The sequence below is a fragment of the Bubalus kerabau genome, chromosome 20 (assembly GCF_029407905.1).
Source record: "Bubalus kerabau isolate K-KA32 ecotype Philippines breed swamp buffalo chromosome 20, PCC_UOA_SB_1v2, whole genome shotgun sequence".
NCBI lineage: Eukaryota > Metazoa > Chordata > Mammalia > Artiodactyla > Bovidae > Bubalus > Bubalus kerabau.
The window spans coordinates 59493447-59515174 of NC_073643.1; the positions used below are offsets into that span (position 1 = coordinate 59493447).

The 21728-nt window shown below is 50.7% G+C and overlaps 1 protein-coding gene across 5 annotated transcripts in view; it reads left to right on the forward strand.

Moving 5' to 3' along the window:
• GRIP2 (glutamate receptor interacting protein 2) overlaps positions 1-21728 on the forward strand; it is a 46462-nt gene that overhangs the window by 16396 nt on the left and 8338 nt on the right. For 3 of the 5 annotated variants that reach the window (XM_055557319.1, XM_055557322.1, XM_055557323.1), the window contains exons 8-19: positions 736-883; positions 994-1163; positions 2842-2967; positions 3252-3401; positions 6321-6507; positions 7166-7311; positions 8014-8094; positions 10094-10160; positions 10258-10403; positions 19743-19887; positions 20697-20836; positions 21445-21624. In XM_055557319.1, coding sequence (XP_055413294.1) covers positions 736-883; positions 994-1163; positions 2842-2967; positions 3252-3401; positions 6321-6507; positions 7166-7311; positions 8014-8094; positions 10094-10160; positions 10258-10403; positions 19743-19887; positions 20697-20836; positions 21445-21624 — 1686 coding nt within the window. The remainder of the gene's footprint in view (positions 1-735; positions 884-993; positions 1164-2841; positions 2968-3251; positions 3402-6320; positions 6508-7165; positions 7312-8013; positions 8095-10093; positions 10161-10257; positions 10404-19742; positions 19888-20696; positions 20837-21444; positions 21625-21728) is intronic. The other 2 variants (XM_055557320.1, XM_055557321.1) reach the window with 2 other exon arrangements.

Here is a 21728-nt window from a genome sequence, read left to right on the forward strand (position 1 = left end):
AGGTGGGTGGAAAGTGATGGTGGCTGGAGCAGGCGCTGAGTGGGGGTGTAGAGAGGAGTTAGATCTGGGAAGGACGATGACACTCTGCTGGCCTGGTTTGCTGAGGTTTCGACACGTGGGTGGGAAAAAGAGTGGAAAGAGCCGGGTTTTGTTTTCCAGCCACTGGGTGGGTGCATGGGGTGCTGTTTTCTGAGATGGGGAAGGCTCGTAGTGAAATCCCACAGTTCAGTGTATACAGTAGGCTCTTGATGCCTGAGTGCTCAGTTGCTGCCGTCATGTCTGACTCTTTGTGGCTCCATGGACTGTAGCTCGCCAGGCTCCTCTGTCCATGGGATTCTCCAGGCAAGAATACTGGAGTGGGTTGTCATGCCCTCCTGCGGGGGATCTTCCTGACCCAGGGATCAAACCTGAGTCTCTTTATGTCTCCTGCATTGGCAGGCAGATTCTTTACCACTAGCACCATCTGGGAAGCGCAGGCTCTCAATATATGTGAGCAAATTAGTACTGTTCAGCAAAGCCTTGGGATCAGAGCCTCTCTGAAACCTGAATTCCTGACCCTCCTCTGCCACTGAGTGGCCATGTGAACTTGGACGAGGCCTTTGCCTCCAGGCGCCTCAGTTTTCTTGTTTGTAAAGTGGATGCAGTGATCCCTCCCTGGCAGTGAGAATTAAACTGAGACGGAGGAAGGTGCTGAATTATTTGCATCTCAAACTCCTCTTTCCTTCCACGTATCAGACACGGTGGCCAACGCTTCGGGGCCCTTAATAGTGGAAATCACCAAGACGCCAGGGTCAGCCCTGGGGATCTCCCTCACCACCGGCTCCCACCGGAACAAGCCTGTCATCACCATCGACCGCATCAAGCCGGCCAGCGTGGTGGACAGGTGGGGCACCTGCTGGGAGCTGCCGTGGTGTGTGTTGGAGGGGTGCAGGGAGAGAATCGTCTGGAGCTGTCTGGCTGTACCCTTTCCCCTTTGCTCCCTGACCCGGCCAGGAGTGGGGCCCTGCATGCCGGAGACCACATCCTGTCCATCGACGGTACCAGCACTGAACACTGCTCGCTGCTTGAAGCCACCAAGCTCCTGGCCAGCGTGTCGGAGAAAGTGCGGCTGGAGATCCTGCCTGCGCCCCAGAGCCGGCGGCCCCTCAAGCCCTCAGAGGCAGGTGAGTCCCCTGCAGACCTCAGGGCTCAACCCTGAGGGCTAAGGGGCAGGCTAGCATTTAGCGGAACAAATGTCCAGTCCCACAGGGACGCTCAAAGTATCAAGTGCAGCAGCTAAGGGTGGGGAAATAGGGCAGATAAATAACTTGGGTGTTTAAATGGCAACCCACTCCAATATTCTTGCCTGGAAAATCCCATGGATGGAGGAGCCTGGTGGGCTACAGTCCATGGGGTCACAAAGAGTCAGACAGGATTGAGCAACGAACACTTTCACACTTTCTGATCTGACAGTTTGCTGGTGTGGATACCCCCAAAGCTAGATCCATCACTGGTTGCATTAATAGAAGTATGAGGGCTGGAACAAGGGAGGGGATAGTCCTTCTGTGCCCTGTGCTACTCAGAATTTGGACCCGTGGGCTCACCCCAGGGCCCTCAGCAGGTCCAGAGGAGGCAGCCAGGCAGTCAGGAGGGCCTAGAGCCACCCCTGTGAGTCCCTCAGATGTCCCAGCATCTGTTCTCCCACCCGCTGCTGTGCTGCTGGGGCTTCCCAGGGATCATCTGGGTATACCCCCGTGACACGTCTACAAGGTCAGTATGGAGGCTCTGAGGGTCTGACCAGTGCAGGTCCTTCTGATGACACTTGGCTGCCGACAGTCCCCTTGGCTCTCCCTAAATAAACGTCTGCCAAGCCCATGTGGTAACTCCTTCTATCCTCCCAGCTTCCCTGGGAAGTAGCCGCCTTGTCCCATTTTACAGTTATGACAGCGAGGCACAGGGCAGGGCGCAGGGACTTGTCCCAGTCCCGCAGCTCATCAGCCATGGAGCCGGGATTGGACTCAGGTCCTGGCCCCAGAGTCGGCCCAGCCCTTGGGTGGCAGTGGGAACGCCACACAGGGAGGTAGAATCAATGGGCTGAGATCACAGGGACCTCGTCCGTCCATCCAAGAGCATGCTGCCCCAGGCTGGACATCCCCCACCCCCCGACTCCCCACAAAGTCCTGCAGCAGAAGGAAGAGCCAGAATGGGGTCTGGGGCTGCAGGGAGGAGGACCAGGTCAGGGAGGTGAGAGAGGCAGGGTCCGTGGGCTCCCCTGGGAAGCAGATGCTTAGCTGGAGTCAAGAGTTCACTGAAGTCGAGGCCCATGAAAGGTTGAGGGGGGACAGACTTAGACTGCGATGTGGGTCCTTGCAAGCCTGGGCCAATCCAACAGGGACCCACGTGGCCCCCGAGAGCCCAGCATGGGGCAGAAACACCCGGCCCTGGTGCCCTGCTTGACCAGCCCCAGGCCAAGGCTGCCCAGGCTACAGCATGACCGCAGTCCCCGGAGGTGCTCCAGCTGGTCACCGTCTGCCAGCTGCACTCCTTGGAGCTGACCGGCCGGTTGGCCTGGTTCACATCCTGCTCCTCCAGCCCTCCCAGCTGTGGGCTGGTGTGGCTTTCCCTCTCGGATCCCTGCCTCTCAGGCTGCTGCGTAGCTGAGCCCTGAGCACAGGGCCCGGCACACAGCGGGCGTCCGGGACATGTGGGCAAAGTCTGGAATGCCCAGCCTGGCTCAGAAACTCCAGACCTTCTGTTCCCGCTCTCCTCCCCTTGCTGGGCAGACGGAGCTCATCCTCCAGGGGCATGGAGCCCAGACCCGCCCAGCCCCTAACGCCTGTCTCTCCTCTTCCTCCGCCGCAGTGAAGGTGCAGAGGAGCGAGCAGCCGCATCGCTGGGACCCCTGCGTGCCCTCCTGCCACAGCCCCCAGCCCGGCCGCTGCAGGACGCCCACCTGGGCCGCCCCTGCCGGCCAGGACCAGAACCGCTGTAAAGTGCCCTCCCCGCGGTCACTCTCCTCTGTCCCTGGGGAGGGGCTGGAGCCTGTTTTATAGGGAAGGAAGCCGAGACTCAGAGAAGTGAGGGGCCCCTGTCTGGCAGCTGGGTTTCACCAGGTCTGTGAAAAGCCTGTAAGCTTTGAGGCCCAGAGAGGGAGAGACAGGCCTGAGGTCACACAGTGAGCATGGTCGGGGCGGAGGAGGCACCCCTGTGTCTCCCTGGGGTGGGGTGGAGGGCTGTGCTGGGCTCATGGGTCTGTGCTCTCATCTCCCCAGCCTTATCCTCATCTCCCTTCTCCTCGCCGACCGTGAACCACGCCTTTTCTTGCACCAACCCCAGCACCCTGCCTCGTGGATCCCAGCCCATGAGCCCCCGGACCACAATGGGGCGGAGGCGGCCGCGGAGAAGGGAACACAAGAGCTCATGTAAGCCGTGGTCTCTTCTCTCCCCTCTGGGCTGCCGGTATGCCTGAGAGAGAGATTTGCCAACGTGTGGGGTATTTGGGGCAGGGCCGGGGGTGGGGAGGCGGCATTCCATAGAGTATGTGGTACACCAGGTTGCTGAGGATGGTTGGGTAGGTTGCGCACTGCACAAGGGCTCTCCTGAGGAGTGCCAGTGAATTTGTACACTTTGTCTTGTAATTTTATCATGAAAAATTCCCAGCAGGTGGTGGCAAAGTGTCCTGAGGAAAGGCTGCCTTTTTCAGATTTGTGTGAAGGTCTCAGAGTAACTTCCTTTCATTTTTCTCTTCTTCAACCCTCTGATCCATTCCAGGGGGTGGTGTTACTTTGTCTTTACCACCCTTCTGACATTTGTTAATTTTCCCTAAGGCAGTGAAAACTAGCCATCCAGGCCTGAAACTAGCCATCCAGAATATAGTAATATTTAGTTTTATTAGGTATATATTTCGACTCAACTTTTGCTTGTTGACCCTTTTCTTTATTTGTGATCAATATATATAGTTCCTTTTGAAATGAAGGCATGTAAGAATTTTTTATTTAAAAATTTTAAAAATTATTTAGTTTTTATTTATTTGGCTGCATTGGGTCTTGGTTTCAGCACATGGGATCTTTTGTTGCGGCACACAGATCCTCTCTCTAGTTGTGGCGGGTGGGCTCAGCCGTCGTGGTACACAGACCCAGTTGCTCTGCAGCATGTGGGGTCTTAGTTCCCTGACCAGAGATTGTGTCCCTTGCATCACAAGGCAGACTTTTAACCACTGGACCACCAGGGAAGTCCCTTAAGTGTTTTTTAAAAGAATAGTAATGAACGATAATGCAGGAGACCTGTGGAAGTAGCAAAAAGTCATAAGATTGCCCAGAATTTTTTTCTTTAATATTTATTTATTTGGCCGCCCCAGGTCTTAGTTGCACCATGTGGGATCTAGTTCCCTGACCAGGGATCAAACCCAGGACCCTTGTGTTGAGAGTGCTGAGTCTTAGCCATTGGACCACCAGGGAAGTCCAGGGCCCTGAATTTTGAAATCTTGCCTGGGAAGAATCTTTCCTTTGTTGACGTAGAGTGTTCCCAGCCTCTTTCCATGTGAATTGCAGAGGCCTCCAGGAAGAATGGAGGGTCAAACTGGGCCATTTAGGATTGAACCAGGTGAGGGAAGAGGGAAACATAAGTCAGTTTGGCACTGAAAGGCGCTAAACATGGTTATGAGCTTCCTGGCAGCCAAGGCGAAAAGAGAAACAGAATTCAGAGTCAGGTGATAGAGAAAATACAACTTTACCAGCCACCATCGTCACCCACTGAAGCAGCAGGTATGTAGGTGAAGAGATTCAGAAATATTTTTCACAGGCAGGAGCTTATGGAGCCTGGAGACTCTTGGGACCCCTTACCTGTCTCCTTCCTTGATGATAACGACTAATTAGTTAAATAAAAAATTTTGAATACTTCCAATGTTCCAAATACCATTTTTATCATTGGTGATGTAATCATGAAAAAAATAATGAATAGAAATATAATAATACAATATATCCAACAATAAAGTAGGTTATACATATTATAATGTATGATATATAATAATATAGGAAAATAATATATAAAGACACAATGGTATAACTAATAGAATTATATAAGTTTTATTTAATAAATGATATCCAATATCCATATTAATAATACAAATATATTTTATATGTGGAATATAAAATACAATATGTTAAATAACATATTAAATAGTGAAACATGGAGTTATCATGTGACACAGAAATTCCACTGTTAAATAAATACCCAGGAGAAATGAAAACATATGTCATATTCACCCTAAAACATATTTATGAATGTTTATACAGTGTCATTCATAATATCCAAAAGGTGGGAATAACCCAGATGTCCATCAATGGATGAATTTTAAAAAATGTGGTACCATCATACAGTGGGATATTAGCCTCAAGAAGGAGGACATCTTGATCTATGCTACATGGATGAACCCTGAAAACATGCTAAGTGAAAGAAACCACATACAAAAGACCATTTATAGTATGATTCCATTGATATGAGATGTCCAGAACAGGCAAATCTATAGACACAAGAAAGTATGCTCAGGGCTGGGAGAAACAGGAGGATTTGAGTGACTAATGGAAACAGGGTTTCTTTGAGGGATTGAAAATGCTAAAATTAATTGAGGGAATGGTTGTACAACTTGAATATACTAAATAATCAATATATTTACTAAAACCCATTGAATTGTACATTCTGTGGGTGAATACTGTGGAAGCTGAACTATATCTCAATAAAGCTGTTGCCAAAAATGGCATAATATATACTATCGCATCTAATAGTAATATAATGTGATATTTGATATATGATACAATAATAAAATAAGTTGAAGTATAACATCACACAGGGCTTCCGCACTCTCAGGGGTAAAGCATCCATCTGCTAACACAGGAGACACGGGTTTGATCCTTGGGTCGGGAAGATCCCCTGGAGAAGGGCATGGCAACCCATTCCAGTATTGTTGCCTGGGAAATCCCATGGACAAAGGTGCCTGGAGGGCTACAGCCCGGAGTTGCAAGGCGTAGGACACGACTTAGCGACTGAGCACGGCATAACATCACACAACATCACAGGACGTCATATCACGGACCCTCAGAGCCTGTTTTATAACATGGCATTCCAGGAGCTGTCTTCCTGGATCCTGGGCGCAGCTCTGCCAGGTGGAACCCATGACCCCAAAGTTCAGAATGGGCCGCGACTTGGCCCCGCCCCGGGGCGGGGCGGGCCTCCCACTCACGTGCCCTCTCCGACTCCAGGTGGTCCCGCCGAGGGTGGGTGGGCTTTGGCAGGAAGTAACCCCCGGGACAGTGCCCTGAGCGCCGTGCCCGTCTGCCCCGCAGTGTCGCTGGCCTCCAGCACGGTGGGGCCAGGCGGACAGATTGTGCACACGGAGACCACGGAGGTCGTGCTCTGCGGAGACCCCCTCAGCGGCTTCGGCCTCCAACTCCAGGGCGGCATCTTCGCCACCGAGACCTTGTCCTCCCCACCCCTCGTGCGTTTTATTGAGCCTGACAGCCCGGCGGAGAGGTGAGCCTACTGCCCCCTCGCCGTGGGCCTGCCATTCTCCAATTCGGTGGGGTGGGGCCTCACGGACAGCCTGGGAAGTCCAGTCACACGCTTAGCCTGGCTGCACAGGTGTATCTTACATCCATCACGGTCCACCCCGTCGCCAGCCCCGTTTTGTAGATGAGGGGTCTGAGGCTCAGAGAAGCTGATTCACCTGCCCAGGGTCACACAGCTTGGGAGTGACCCATGACACGAACCCCAGTGTGGTCTGAAGTCCGAGTCCTGTATATACATCTCCTGAGGCATGGCATCATCCCCACGGGACAGAGAAACTGAGGCCCAGCGAGGGCATCCCTTATAGCCAGTGTCCCGGGTAAATGGCCTGAGCGGGTAAACGGCCTGAGGAGCTGCCGCTGGCGCCGTACGGGGCGGGGCGGGGCGCTACCAGCCCCGCCCAGCCCCGCCCAGGCCCCGCCCTCGTCCTGGGATATGGGCGGGGCCTGGCCCTGCTCCTGGGCCGCCAGTTCCTGACTTCCAAAGGAGCCGCTCCTCTCTCCGCCCCGCCCAAACCCCGCCCCGCCCAAACCCCGCCCCCGCCCGGGATGTGGGCGGGGCCTGGCACTGCTCCTGCGCAGCCAGTTTCTGGCTTCGAAAGGGGCCGCTTCTCTCTCCGGTTCAGGTGTGGACTGCTGCAGGTAGGGGACCGCGTCCTAGCCATTAACGGCATCGCCACCGAGGACGGGACGATGGAGGAGGCCAACCAGCTGTTGCGGGACGCGGCGCTGGCCCACAAGGTCGTGCTGGAGGTGGAGTTTGACGTGGCCGGTGAGTGGGTACCTGCGGCTTCCTCGTTTCCTTCGCGACCCCTTTCTCCACCCTGCTCCTCCCACCTCCTTCCCCGCTTCTTTCCGCGTTTGCAGCGTGTCCCCAGAACGCTGGGAGAAAGGCACGGGGCGGGAGTGAAGAAATTGCACACGCCAGTGTGAATGAGGGTTTTTGCAAGGGAACAGGAGCCGCGGGTGGGGGAGGTGAGGGTTTATGCAAAGATCCCCAAACAACTCGGTTAGAATTCTGGCTCCTGATTTGGACACCGTGTAATTTCGGACAGGGCTTGTGCTCCTCCATCCTCAGTTTTCCCCAGGGTAAAAACAGTGTAAAGTGGATAGAATCCTCTATCCCAAGGGGTGTTGTTGAGATGAGATGAGATGAAGCTCCTGGAAGCACCAGCTGAGGTCCGTCATGTGAGAGGTGCCCTTTAAATCCTTGCTGGATCCGAATGGCTTGGGCCGGGCTAGGGGGCCCCAGTGGCAGCTGTAGGTCGGGGTACCAATCCTGACTCTGCTCTGACCCGGTGGGTGCTTTTCTGGGACAAATCGGTGCACCGTGCCTCAGTTTCTTCTGTGGGTAGAGGAAGCAGGATGGGGTTGTGTTTAGCATCCCTCTCCACTGGACCAGAATGAGTGTGGGGTGCGGACTCCCTGAGGCTATTCACTTGAGTCTCCCAGGTTTGTGTCTGTTTGCACCCAGAGTCCGTCATCCCGAGCAGCGGCACCTTCCACGTGAAGCTGCCCAAGAGGCGCGGCGTGGAGCTGGGCATCACCATCAGCTGTGAGTCCCCGTCCTGTGCGCCCTCCAGCCTGCCCCGAGTCCACCCAGCACGAGGCAATCAGGGGAAGACTCTGGGTGGGAGAGGGGGCTGGCTGACCTGACTTCCCTCTGTCTGCAGTGCGTGTCCTCAGGCAAGGCTTCTGGAAGCCTCGGTTTTCTTTGCACAGTAGGAGTCTCCTGGCCTATTTAGTCTCCAGGGGTGGTTAAGTGGTTTTATGAGGCACCAGTCACGTGGCCCAGGTTTGGTTTTCTGTTGCCTCTGTATTCCCAGGGCCCAGGAAAGGCCTGGAACATAGTCAGTGCTTAATTCATGTTTGTCAAAGGAGTGAAAGTGAGGGACTGCAGAATGGAAAGAAGAAGGTACAGGAACGGTCACAGACCCTCCCCCAGCCCTCATCTCACTCCGGAAAAGCCGAAGTCCTTTGACTTTGTGTGTGCGTGCATGTGAAGTCGCTTCAGTCATGTCCAACTCTTTGCAACCCTATGGCCTGTAGTCTACCAGACTCCTCTGTACTTGGGATTCTCCAGGCAAGAATGCTGGAGTGGATTGCTATGCCCATCTTCAGGGGATCTTCCCGACCCAGGGATCAAACCCGCATCTCCTGTGGCTCCTGCATTGCAGGCAGATTCTTTACCACTGAGCCACTGGGGAAGCCCCCTCTGACTTCCTCTCCTGCCATCTCCCCATCACACCCTGGAGGAGCAGCTGTCCAGAAGGGCTGGTGCTGCAGCTCCTTCTGGCCCCAGACCCCGCAGCCAGTGGTGGTGGAAGTTGAAGCAGTCACTGGGGAGAAGGTGCTTCCAGCCCAGGAACCTCTGGGCAGGGCCACCAGGTGCAGTGCGCAGGTTGTACATGACGCAAGGTGCCCATTCAAGGTAGACTTAGACTTTTCTGACATTTTCTCAACAGACTAATTAGATGGGGCCCCTTTGTCTCATTTGCAAAGGTGCTGTTTGGGCTAGAGGGACCGCTTTACACCTGATCACTCATGGGAAAACCCATTAACCCAAATGGAGTCTTTCTGCAGGAAAACTCAGCCCCTCATTGTCTTAGATCGTGTTCCCTGGGAAATAGCCTCTCCCACAAGGAGTGATGTAGACGGGCCTTATTGAGGCGGGCTCTTAGGATCAACACCTGTGGGTGGAGGCGACTATAGGACCAGGCAGTGGGAGGAGCTAGGCTGTGATGTACTCAGTAGAGGGCTCCCCCAGTCTTCTTTGCTGGGGAGGCTGCGGGAGCTGAGGCTTCCCTGGTGGCTCAGACAGTAAAGAATCTGCCTGCCAATACAGAAAATGTGGGTTCAATCCAAGTATCAAGAAGATCCCTGGGAGAAGGGAATGGCTACCCACTCTGGTATTCTTGCCTGGAGAATTCCATGGACAGAAGAGCCTGGTGGGCTACAGTCCATGGGGTTGCAGAGTCGGACATGACTGAGTGACTAATACTTTCACTTTCTGTGGGAGTTGTCCTGCATAGAGGCTGGGAGCTGGGCCTTGGCACTGCCGAGTGGACCGGTCGATGGATGTAGACATTGTTTTGGGTGAGGCTGCTCCCTCAACTAAAGGCCATTCCCCAGCAGGATCCTGTTGTAGTGTTCCCAGCCAGCATTCCCTGCAGCGGGCAAGGAAGAACTCAGCTGTTAAGAGTCACTTGGTTCTGGAACCTGGGCCTGTCTGCCCATTGCTGGGAACACAGACACCAGCCAGACACAGCCCCTCAGGGAGCTCCATGTGCTGGAGAATGAGCTGAGTGTGGGAGGTGTCCTGCTTCATCTAGTTAATCTTGGATGTCCCTGTGAACTCTGTGGCCTCATCCCCATATTACAGAGGGGAAACTGAGGCACAGAGAGGGGAGCTGGTTTGCTCACAGTCCACCCAGCCTGGGAGGCATGGGAAGCGGGGCATGGGAAGCGGGGCATGGGGCTCCGAGTCCACGCCCAACTCCTGGGACCCTGAGGCCAAGGTGGCCAAGGATGGGCTTTTGGCTTCTTTCCCCTAGCGGCCAGCAGGAAGCGAGGGGAGCCCCTGGTCATCTCTGACATCAAGAAAGGCAGTGTGGCGCACAGGTAGGGGGGCCCCTGGCAGGGCAGGGGGCTGGCCCACGGGGGTGGGCTGGGCGCCTGCATGTGCCCAGTCCTCCATGTCCCCTCCCTGCTCCTGCAGGACCGGCACCCTCGAGCCAGGGGACAAGCTGCTGGCCATTGACAACATCCGCCTGGACAACTGTCCCATGGAGGACGCTGTGCAAATCCTGCGCCAGTGTGAGGACCTGGTGAAGCTAAAGATCCGCAAGGATGAGGACAACTCGGGTGAGGGCCCTGGTCCCCGCCTACCCACGCCAACCAGACGGTGCCCAGCTGGCAATCTGGTGCTCCCTCCAGCCAAGGATGCCACCCAGGGGCTGCTGGTGGAGAGCCCTTGAATGAAGATGTGGGGTGGCGGGGGGGAAGATGGCAGATGTGTCTCTGTCCCCAGGTCTGGCCTTCTCCAAAGGCTCTTGTGAGGTCTGCTAGAGTTTGAGCGAGACCTGGACCCAACAGGCCCTGCCCACAGCTGCTGGGCACAGATGACTGGGTGTGACAATGAATGGGTGGGGGTGGGGGATGTACCATGGCGTGGGTGGCTGTGAATGAGCTGAGGCTGCAAACTCAGGCACATCTGAGGCTGGACAGGTGACAGAGTGAGAGAATTGGGCCGAAGCTGAGAAAAATGATTCAGTGTGGGTAGACAGAAGGAGAGGGCTGTGGCCACTGGTGAGAATCTTGTTTAGAAGGGCTGCCACCGACTCCCACCCTGGGCAGGAGGATCACTTGTGGGCAGATTTCAGAGTTTTGTTTAAGAAAAACGGGAAATCTGGTGTCGTCTTATAGCCAATATCATCATCACCATCATTATCCTTGTTGTTCTGCGTGGTATGTGAAATCTTTATTATAAAAATGCTGGTTCAGTGTTTCTGCTCTTACTGAAATGGCTGTTTGGGTGGAATGAAACATTGTTGGCAGCAGAAGATGGCCTCAAGTGGTGCCATCTGAAGTCCTCCCATGGGGGAAATGGATGTGTTCATGGCTGAGGGAATGGGTGGATTAATGACTGACGGAATGTTTGAATTAATGGCTGAGGAAATAGGTGTATTAAATAGCATGAAACAATGGGTGTATTCATGGCAGAGTGAACGGATGATATAATGGCAGAGTGAATGGCTGCATTAATGTTTGGGGGAATGGGTGTAATGAATGGAATTAAGGAATGGGTGAATTCATGGCTGAGAGAACGGGTGTATTAAAGGCATGAAGCAACGAGTGTAGTAATGGCTGGAGGAATAGTGAAATAATGCCTGAGAGGAGGGTGAATTAATGGAGAGGAAATGGGTGAAGTAGTGGCCTATGCTATGCTATGCTAAGTCACTTCAGTCGTGTCCGACTCTGTGCGACCCCATAGACGGCAGCTACCAGGCTCCCCTGTCCCTGGGATTCTCCAGGCAAGAACACTAGAGTGGGTTGCCATTTCCTTCTCCAATGCATGAAAGTGAAAAGTGAAAGTGAAGCCGCTCAGTCGTGTCCGACTCTTAGCGACCCCACGGACTGCAGCCTACCGGGCTCCTCCGTCCATGGGATTTTCCAGGCAAGAGTACTGGAGTGGGGTGCCATCGCCTACTCCGAAAGTAGTGGCCTAGGGAATGGTTATGTTAATGGCATGACGGCATGGGTGAATTAGCGGCATGAGAGAATGGGCGAATTAATGGCATGAGGGAGTGGGTGACTTGATGGCTGGGGGAATGGTTGAATCAGTGGCTGAAGGAATCTGTACTAGAGATGAGAGAATCGGTATATGAATGGCAGAGGGAATGGGTGAACTGACAGCTGAGGGAGTGTTTGAAAAATGGCTGAGGGGGAGTGGGTGAGGTAATGGCTGAGGCAGTGGCTCTATGCTGGCACAAGGGAATGGGTGACCTAGTCACTAAGAGAACAGGCTGTTTAGGCATGAGAAAATTGGTGTATTGGTGGCTGAGGGAATGGCGAATTAATGGCTGAAGGAATAGGTGAGTGAATGATTCAGGGTTTGGGTAAATTAATGATTGATGGATTGGCTGAATAAGTGGTAGAGAATTAGTGGCTGAAATCATGGGTGAATTAGTGGCTGAAGGAGTGGATAAATTACGGGTTCGGTGATCTGTGACTAAAGATTGAGGTAACTGAACTTATGGTTGAGTGAATGGGTTTATAAGTGACATAGGGAATGAGCGTATTCATGGCATGAGGACATGGCTGAACTACTAACTAGAAAGTCAGGGTGTTAGGCATTAGGGAATTGGTGTATTAGTGGCTGAGGACATTTGTGAATTCATGGCTGAGGGATTGACTGAATTAATGGCTAGGGAATGGGTGAATTAATGGATGGGGGAATGTGTATATTAATAGAGGAATTGGTGTATCAAAGTCTGTGGAAATGGCTCCGATAATCACTGAGGAATTGGCTGAGGTAATAGCTGCAGGATTGGTTGAATTCATGACTAAGGGACTGGCTGTATCAATGGCTGAGGGAAAGGGTGAACTCATTACTTAAGGAATCTGTATTAAAATGAAAGAACTGGTGTATTAGGGCTGGTGAAATAATGGCTAAGGGATTGGTTTAATTAATGGCTGATGGAATGGGTGAATTAATGGCTGAGAGAATATGGGATTTACTGGCTGAAGAAATAGTTTAATGGCCGAGAGAATGTGTAAAAACGTCTTGGGTTGGCTGAATTAATGGGTGAGAGATTTCACAGGAAAGAGGTGGATGTGACTTATGGAATGAATGAACTGATGGCCAAGGTAAAAGGTGATGGCAGGACTGGGTGAACCGGGGGCTTATGACTGAACTCAGCAGCAGAAGGAGCGGGTGATTTAACAACTTAAGTAAATGAGTTAGTGGCTAAGATAATGCAAAACTAATAGCTGAGAGAATGGGTGAATTAATAGCCGATGGAAAGTTTGTATTAGGCCTGAGGGAATGTGTGAATTAATAGCATGAGGAAATGTGTGTTAATGACTGAGGGATTGGTTGGCTGAAGGAATGCCTGAAATATGGCTGAGGGAATGGTTGAATTAATGGATATAGGAATGTGTGTCTTAATGACGGAGGGAATTAGTGTATCAAAGATTAAGGGAGGCCTCTTGCCTTCTGAGATGGCCCACCCTCTCTGTGGAGTGTTTCTGCCAAAGTCGCTCGCACTTTTCAAGATGGACCACACCCTGTCTATGGAATGTGTAACTAAATAAATCCACTTCTTACCTGTCAAACAAAAAATAGGCTGAGGGAATGGCTGAATTTATGGCTGAAAGAATGGTTGAAATAATACCTGAAGGAATTGGTGAACATGAGGTTATGAGGAAAATAATGGTTGAGCAAGTGGATGAAATAATTCCTGAGGGATTGGATGTATTAGGCCTGGCAGAATTGTCGTATTACTGGCTGAGAGTATGGCTGAATTAATGGCTGGAAGAACAGATGAATTAGTGGCTGAGGGTATAGGTGAATTAGTGGCTGAAGGAATGGGGGAATGAATGGCTGAGGGAAGGGGGGAATTAACGGCTTTGGAAATGTGTGACTTAGAGTGGAGGAAATGGGTGAGGATCTTTTCATATGGCATGAGGATATGGCTATATTAAAGGGTGTGGGAATAGATTAATGGCTGAGGGAATGGGTGAATTAGGGCTGAGAGAATGCCTGAATTAATGGCTGATGAAATGGATGAATTAATGCATGCGGGTATGTGGTATTATAGATTGAAGGAATTGGTATATCAAAGACTGTGGGAATGACAAATAATGCTGAGGGACTGCTTGAATTAATGGCTGAGGGAATGGTGGAAATAACAGCTGAAGGAATGAAAGACCAGTTCAGTCGCTCAGTCGTGTCCAACTCTTTGCGACCCCATGGACTGCAGCACGCCAGGCCTCCGTGTCCATTACCAACTCCCTGAGTCCACCCAAACCCATGTCCATTGAGTCGGTGATGCCATCCAACCATTGCATCCTCTGTCATCCCCTTCTCTTCCTGCCTTCAAACTTTCCCAGCATCAGGGTCTTTTCAAATGAGTCAGTTCTTCGCATCAGGTGGCCAAAGTATTGGAGTTTCAGCTTCAGCATCAGTCCTTCCAATGCATATTCAGGATTGATTTCCTTTAGGATTGACTGGTTATCAATCAATATCCTGAGGCTATGAGTAAAATAACGATTGAGTGAATGGATGAATTAATTCCCGAGGGATTGGGTGTTAGACCTGGGGGAATTGGTGCAGTAATGGGTGAGGGTATAGGCTGGTGGAGTGCCTAAATTAATGACAAACTGAATGGGTGAATTAACGGAGACAGAAATGAGTGATTAATGGATGGGGAAATGTGTGTATTAGTGATTGATGAAATTGATGTATCAAGGCTGTGGGAATGGCTGAAATAATGGCTTCATTAATGGCTGATGGGATGAGTGAATTAATGGGTGATGGAATGAGTAAATTACAAATTGAGGAATTTGGTGAATTAAATATGAAAGGAATAGATGTATTAGTGATGTGAAAATGGGTGAATTAGTGGTATAAGGGAATGGATATGGTAATGGACAAAAAGGATGGATATATCAGTGATTGAGGGAATAGATGAATTAATGGCTGAAAGAATGGGTGTGAAATGCCATGAGGGGATGAGTATGTTATAGATAAAGGAATAGGTATATTAATGGTTCAGAGAATGGATGTATTAATGGCCAAAGGAATAGGTGAATTAATGGTTGAGGGGATGGGTAAATTAGGTGGGTAGTAGGTGAACTAATTCCAAAGGAAATGAATTAATTGATGGCTGAGGGAATGAGTGAATGAATAGCTGCAGGAATAGATGTATTAGAGACTGCAGGAATGGGTGAAATAATGGATGAGGAAATGAGTAAATTGTAAACTGAGGGAATTGGTGAATTACTGATAAATGAGAAGGGAGTAGGTATATCAGTGATGGGGAAATGTGTGAATCCATGGCGTGAGGGAATGGGTGTATTAATGGATGAAAGAATGGTTGTATTAATGGCTGAGGGAATGGCTGAATTAAATGGCTGATGGAAAGGGTCAGCTAATGAGGAATGGATAAACAAATGTCTTAGGAAATGGGGGAATGTGCCTGATGGAACGGATGATCTAATGGTTGAGGGAATAGGTGAATTAATGGCAGAGGGAATGGGTAACTTAAAGGCTGAGGAATTGGCTGAGTTAATGACTGATGGATTAACTGAATTAATGGTTAAGGGAATGGTTGGAATAACAGCTGAAGGAATTGGTGAAATAATGTCATATGGCTGTGAGGAAAATAATGTTGAGCAAATGGGTGAACTATTTCCTGAGAGATTGGGTGTATTAGGCCTGGCAGAATTGATGTATTTCTGAGCATATAGGTGAACTGGTGGCTGAAGGAATGGGTGAAGTGATGGCTCTGGGATTGGCCTAATTAATGACTAACTGCATAGGTGACCTCGGACGTGGGGCAGCTCCTCTCGGCCGTGCTGTGTGCGCCGTCGCAGCCGCCCGTGCTCTGTGATACCGAGGGAACAGTTCACGCAAAGACGGGCTCGGTAAGGACAGAAGTGGTATGGACCTAACAGAAGCAGAAGATATTAAGAACAGGTGGCAAGCATACACAGAAGAATTGTACAAAAAAGATGTTCACGACCCAGATAATCACGATGGTGTGATCACTCACCTAGAGCCAGACATCCTGGAATGTGAAGTCAAGTGGGCCTTAGAAAGCATCAGTATGAACAAAGCTAGTGGAGGTGATGGAATTCCAGTGGAGCTCTTCCAAATCCTGAAAGATGATGCTGTGAAAGTGCTGCACTCAATATGCCAGCAAATTTGGAAAACTCAGCAGTGGCCACAGGACTGGAAAAGGTCTGTTTTCATTCCAATCCCAAAGAAAGGCAATGCCAAAGAATGCTCAAACTACCGCACAATTGCACTCATCTCACTCGCTAGTAAAGTAATGCTCAAAATTCTCCAAGCCAGGCTTCAGCAATACGTGAACCATGAACTTCCAGATGTTCAAGTTGGTTTTAGAAAAGGCAGAGGAACCAGAGGTCAAATTGCCAACATCTGCTGGATCATGAAAAAAGCAAGAGAGCTCCAGAAAAACATCTATTTCTGCTTTATTGACTATGCCAAAGCCTTTGACTGTGTGGATCACAATAAACTGTGGAAAATTCTGAAAGAGATGGGAATACCAGACCACCTGACCTGCCTCTTGAGAAATCTGTATGCAGGTCAGGAAGCAACAGTTAGAACTGGACATGGAACAACAGACTGGTTCCAGATAGGAAAAGGAGTACGTTAAAGCTGTATATTGTCACCCTGCTTATTTAACTTATATGCAGAGTACATCATGAGAAACGCTGGGCTGGAGGAAGCACAAGCTGGAATCAAGATTGCTGGGAGAAATATCAATAATCTCACATGTGCAGATGACACCACCCTTATGGCAGAAAGTGAAGAAGAACTAAAGAGCCTCTTGATGAAGGTGAAAGAGGAGAGTGAAAAAGTTGGCTTAAAGCTCAACATTCAGAAAACTAAGATCATGGCATCCAGTCCCATCACTTCATGGGAAATAGATGGGGAAACAGTGGAAACAGTGGCTGACTTTATTTTTCTGGGCTCCAAAATCACTGCAGATGGTGACTGCAGCCATGAAATTAAGATGCTTACTCCTTGAAAGGAAAGTTATGACCAATCTAGACAGCATATTGAAAAGCAGAGACATTACTTTATCAACAAAGGTCCTTCTAGTCAAGGCTATGGTTTTTCCAGTGGTCATGTATGGATGTGAGAGTTGGACTGTAAAGAAAGCTGAGCGCCAAAGAATTAATGCTTTTGAACTGTGATGTTGGAGAAGACTCTTGAGAGTCCCTTGGACTGCAAGGAGATCCAACCAGTCCATCCTAAAGGAAATCAGTCCTGAATATTCATTGGAAGGACTGATGCTGAGGCTGAAACTCCAATACTTTGGCCACCTGATGGGAAGAGCTGACTCATTTGAAAAGACCCGGATGCTGGGAAAGATTGAGGGCAGGAGAAGGGGACAACAGAGGATGAGATGGTTGGATGGCATCACTGACTCAGTGGACATACATTTGGGTGAACTCTGAGAGTTGGTGATGGACAGGGAGGCCTGGTGTGCTGTGGTTCATGGGGTTGCAGAGAGTCGGGCACGACTGAATGACTGAACTGAACAGATACAGATAAATTCATGGCTGAGGGTATAAGTGAATGACTGAGGGAATGGGTGAATTAATGGAGGCAGTTGAGTCGATTAATGACTGAGGAAATGGTGTATTGAAGGCTGAGGGAATGGCTGAATTAAGTGCTGATAGAATGAGTATATAGTGGCCGAAGGAATAGGTCCACTAATTTTTGTGGAAAAAGGTGAATTAATGGCTGAGCAACTGGGTAAACTTATCGCTAAGTGGATGAGTGTATTAAAGCTGGGGGAATTGGTGTATTAATGTTTGAAGGTATAGCAAACTAATGGCTGACTGGGTGAATTAATGGCTCCGGTATTGGCTGAGTTAGTAGCTGAAGGAATGCCTGATTTAATAGCTAAGGAAAAGGGTGAATTACTGGAGGCAGGATGGGTGAATTAATGGACGTAGGAATTGTATATTAATGACTGAGGGAATGGTGTATTAAAGGCTGAGGGAATGGGTGAACTAGTGGGTGTGGAATGGATTAATTAATGGCTGAGGGAGGGAAAAGGGAAAGTGAAGTCGGTCAGTTGTGTCTGACTCTTTGCGACCCCATGGACTGTAGCATACCGGGCTCCTCCGTCCATGGGATTTTCCTGGCAAAGGTACTGGAGTGGGTTGCCATTTCCTTCTCCAGAGGATCTTCCTGACCCAGGGATCGAACCCAGGTCTACCTGCATTGCAGGCAGACGCTTTACCCTCTGAGCCATTAGGGAAGCTGAGGGAGAGCTTGAACTAATTCCTAAGGGAATCAGTGAATTAATGGCTGAGGATATGGGTGAACTAATCTCTGAGCGAATGGGTATGTTAGCCATGAAAGAATTGGTGTATTAATGACTGAGGCAATGAGTGATAATGGCTGAGGGAATAGTTGAATTAACAGCAGATAACGTATGAGACCGGGGCTTCCCTGGCGGCTCAGATGGTAAGGAATCTGCCTGCAGTATAAGAGACCTGGGCTCGATCCCTGGGTCGGGACGATCCCCTGGAGGAGGGCATGGCAACTGACTCCAGTATTCTTGCCTGGAGAATCCCAGGGACGGGGGAGCCTGGCGGGCTACACTTCACAGCGTCTCAAAGAGTCGACACGACTGAGTGAGTAACGTGCAAGCCATGTGAAACAACAGCCGAGGGTTTGGCTGAATCAAGGGCTCTGGGAACGGGTGATCTGATGTCTCAGTGGATAGGTGGATTAATACTTGAGGATATGGGAAAGTCATTCCTAAGGGAATCAGTGAATTAATGGCTGAGAGAATGGATGAATGAAGAGCTGTGGGAATAGGTGTGTTAGTAGCTGAAAGAATGGCTGAACTAATGTATGAGAAAAGGCTGATTTAATGGTGGAGAGAATTGATGAATTAGGAGCAGAGGAAATCTGTCAGTTAAAGCTGAAAGAATGCCTGAACTAAATGCAGAGTCCATGGGTGTGTTAGTGGATGAGAGAATGGGTGTGTTAGTGGATGAGAGAATGGCTGCAGTAAATGGCTGAGGCAGAGGTGGGTTAATGGCTGAGTGAACGGGTATAGTAGGATCTAAAGGAATGGGTGAACTAATGCCTTAGGGAATGGGAGAATGGGGCTGACCAAATGGGTAAAACTAATGCCTGAGGGAGTGGCTGAGGGTGTAGGTGATTTAATGGTTCAGGGAATGGGTGGAACCAAGGCATGAGGTTATGGGTATATTAATGGAATGAGTGCATGGATGAATTCCTGGTGAATTAATGGTAAATGATATGGGTGAATGAATGACTGAGGGAATGGGTGAATCAGTAGCTAAAAAATGGATTAATGGCTGAAGAAATTGGTGAATTAATAGCTGAGGGAATTTGTGTACTGGGGCTGAGAGAATGGGTGTATTAATGGCTGAGGGAATAGGTATAATAATGGTATGAAGGACTTGAATTAATGGCTAAGGGAATGTTTGAAATTATGGCTGAATGAATGGTTGAGGGAATGGTTGAATGAATGGCTGATGGAATGCCTGAATTAATGGCTGAGGGAATGGCTGACTTAACACAAGGAAAGACTGAGGGAATAGGTGTATTAAGGGAATAAGGGGATGAGTGTATCAGTGACTGATAATGGCAGAGGAATTGGGCATATCTGTGATTTAGGGAATGGGTGTATTAATGGAAGCATATGATGAGTGTTGGAGAAGGAACTGGCAACCCACTCCAGTATTCTTGCCTGGAGAATCCCAGGGACAGGGGAGCCTGGTGGGCTGCCGTCTATGGGGTCGCACAGAGTCGGACACGACTGAAGCAACTTAGCAGCAGCAGCAGCAGCATGATGAGTGTGGTGCATTAAAGCTTTGCAGGGTTCTGGGCGTGCCCATCCCTATGCCCCGGCCCCTGATACGTGCCCCGAACCTCTGATGCATACCCACCCTCCACAGATGAACAGGAGACCACAGGTGCCATCAGCTACACGGTGGAGCTGAAACGCTATGGGGGCCCCCTGGGCATCACCATCTCAGGCACAGAGGAGCCTTTTGATCCCATCGTCATCTCGGGCCTCACCAAGCGTGGCCTGGCTGAGAGGTGAGCCAGGGACCTCATGGGGCAGGAGCCGAGCTTTGGGGTCAGTCAAAACTGGCTCTTAGCTTTGTTCCAGTATCGATGGTCTGGGGCCTGTCCTATCCCTCTCTGAACCTCAGTTCCTTAGGTGGGGGCTAGCCCCTGGCAGCCATCCCGATTTCAGGTAAGTGCTGGATAAATCCCTCCCAGGCAGCTCAGTGGGTAAAGAATCTGCCTGCAATCTAGGAGACGCAGGATGCCATCCAACCATCTCATCCTCTGTCATCCCCTTGTCCTCCTGCCTTCAGTCTTTCCCAGCATCAGGGTCTTTTCCAGTGAGTCAGCTCTTCACATCAGGTGGCCAAAATATTGGAGTTTCAGCTTCAGCATCAGTCCTTCCAATGAATATTCAGGACTGATTTCCTTTAGGATTGACAAATTGAATCTCCTTGCAATCCAAGGGACTCTCAAGAGTCTTCTCCAACACCACAGTTCAAAAGCATCAATTTTTAAGCACTCAGCTTGAAAAGACCACATTAGTATTTGGTAGCTAATAAGCGGCATTCCAAACATCCTCAAAATTCATGCTGAACACTGGTTCCAGAACCTAACTTTAGAGTTGAGCAGGAAAAACCCCTCCCAGATAAAAGACTTGACACCTCTATTAACATAATCACACTGTTTTGTTTTGTTTTTTAATCCCCCACAGGTGGGTTTACCTGGGGTCATCCAGGCTTGTGCTTTGGGTTTCCTGAGTTCCCAGAGGGCAGAGCCCCCCCCCCCCCCACTTCAAGTCCCTAACTCCCATCCTGTACCCTGTGCCCCCTCCCCAGGACTGGCGCCATCCACGTCGGGGACCGTATCCTGGCCATCAACAGTGTTAGCCTCAAGGGCCGGCCCCTGAGCGAGGCCATCCACCTCCTGCAGGTGGCTGGTGAGACCGTCACCCTGAAGATCAAGAAGCAGCTAGACCGTGAGCCTCACCCCGCACCCTGGGGGCCGTCCAGCCCACTTAGGGACAGAGATCTCTCGGGCACTGTGGCCCGCTTCTTGGGCCCAGCCTCACAAGATGATTTGATTGCTCACCCCGAGGAGGTCCCTGGGACAATGAGGAGACAAGGCTTGGAGTGATGCGCCCGAGGTCACACAGCCACTGTGGAGCTCTCTGGGCCTGAGCCATGCTCTTCATCACCTCCCGCCTCAGCCTCCTGGCTCTTAAGGAGCCTGCTTGTTTTCCCTTATGGCTGTCACTTATACGTTCCTCAGTTTCCCCTGTGTTTATCCCCCATGCTTTGGTAGGGAGTGGACACGAGTCCAGACTTTGGAGCTCTCCTTTGAATCTGGGCTCCACTGTTGCCCACCATGTGACCTTGGGTGTGTGGTGCAGCCTTCCCAAAGCCTCAGTGTTCCCGTCTGTGAAATGGGTTTGCCCACTAGCCTGTCTCCCACCTCATGTGTCCACTTGGTCACCCAGGGGCCTGTGATTCCCCAAACCGGGCCGAAGCAGGGAAACAGACTGGGTGGACATCTCTGTCTCCAAGGACAGAAGCCAGTGGCGGTGACACCCGCTCTTCCTCCTAGGCCCCCTCGCACCCCGCAAGTCGGGCAGCCTCAGCGAAGCCAGTGATGCGGATGAAGACCCGCCAGAGGCTCTGAAAGGCGGTCTGCTGGCAGCCCGATCCTCGCCCACTGTGCCCAGCGTGGACAGCGCCGTGGAGTCCTGGGGCAGCTCGGCCACAGAGGGTGGCTTTGGGGGCCCAGGTATCGCCTCGGACCCCTGGACAAGCGCTGTGCTATCTCTGGGCCTTTGCAGGGCCGTGCCCTCCCCCTGCCCCACCAGCTTGCTCCCCCTCTGCTGGCTCCAT